General features: G+C 47.4%; 1 protein-coding gene across 1 annotated transcript in view; it reads left to right on the forward strand.

Annotated features, from left to right (window-relative positions):
- The window catches only part of LOC107100351 (PEX5-related protein-like), a 24802-nt gene that overhangs the window by 10071 nt on the left and 13523 nt on the right, over positions 1 to 1208 (forward strand). The window contains exons 5-6 of the mRNA XM_015398804.1: positions 338 to 425; positions 746 to 844. Coding sequence (XP_015254290.1) covers positions 338 to 425; positions 746 to 844 — 187 coding nt within the window. The remainder of the gene's footprint in view (positions 1 to 337; positions 426 to 745; positions 845 to 1208) is intronic.

Consider the following 1208-nt stretch of genomic DNA (forward strand, 5'->3'; position numbering starts at 1 on the left):
CGCACTGGAAAAAATCAGATCTGAGTTGTTTAGACTGTCATAAAACGATCAGATCCAGGCAGCATATGGGCAAAGAAACCGGATGTGGGTCACTTCAGGCTGCTGTGTGAACGTAGCTTAATCTCCATGGTGACGTGTGGAGAACCACAGGGTTTGGTGCTCGAGTCGCTCCTCTTTTTACCGTATTTATGCTTCTGCTTGGTGATAAATTGACGGTACTTTGCTTTATTTTTCCATAAATCAGAAAACTGAATCAGTTTAAGGATAGAATTAAAAATGTGAATATTTTCTCCAGCTGCCTGTAGGGGGCAGCAACACTCACTTTGTTTGTCTCCAGGTCTGCAGAGTTTAAAACTGAACCCTTGACAAAGAACAGCATGGACGTCCACAGCCTGGACGACCTGGACTTCATATCTCTCACACAGGTCAGTGTCGCCCCCTTAAGGTCGCAGCTGAAACGAAAACCTTCTCATCGCCTCATCCGGCGGCCATTAAACACTCAGCTGCTTTAAAATATCAGAGATGGTTTCTGTATGAAAGAAGAGATTTCCTGGAATCAGTGAGCTGCCAGCTTAGAGCCACGCTAACCGTATGCTGTGAGCGGAAAGGACACGTCCTCGGAGGGAGACGATGTCCAGTTCCTCTGACCATCAGGCCTGTAGATCAGGGAGTTAGAGCCGCGCCGTCTGCTGATAGAAGCAGCTTTGACTTTGATCCTAACTTTCCTCCCTCTGTGTGTTTCCAGGACAGCAGCGTGTCCAGATTTCGCAGAAGGACTCGCTCTCTGCTGGTCGGGAACGAGTCTCCAGAGGACGAGTTTGTCCGAGCGAAGGCTGCAGTCGAGGTAAAGGTCACAGACCCCCCCACCCCCTCCCAGTCTCTCCATAGACCTGCTGATAGGACCTGTTATTGCAGGGACTCCCTGTGTCCTCAGAGCCGCCACCCATTCATTGCAGAACAGACTCCTGCGTCCTACGCTAACCAAACGGAAACAGCTCAGTCAAAGCTTAGAGACAGATCGGATAAAAGTTTAATATCTAAGGAAACCTGGTTGATACTTTCCTAAAACAGTAACAACAAAAAACAAAGAGAAAATTAAAGTCAGAAGTCGAACTTGTGCAGCACTTTATTGGAGAATAAAAGTAGAATGTAGAAAATAGAGGAAAAGGGGTCCCTATGTCCTCCAGCAGTCTAAGCCTATAGCAGCA

Source organism: Cyprinodon variegatus, unplaced genomic scaffold (assembly GCF_000732505.1).
Source record: "Cyprinodon variegatus isolate N-32 unplaced genomic scaffold, C_variegatus-1.0 Scaffold963, whole genome shotgun sequence".
Lineage (NCBI taxonomy): Eukaryota > Metazoa > Chordata > Actinopteri > Cyprinodontiformes > Cyprinodontidae > Cyprinodon > Cyprinodon variegatus.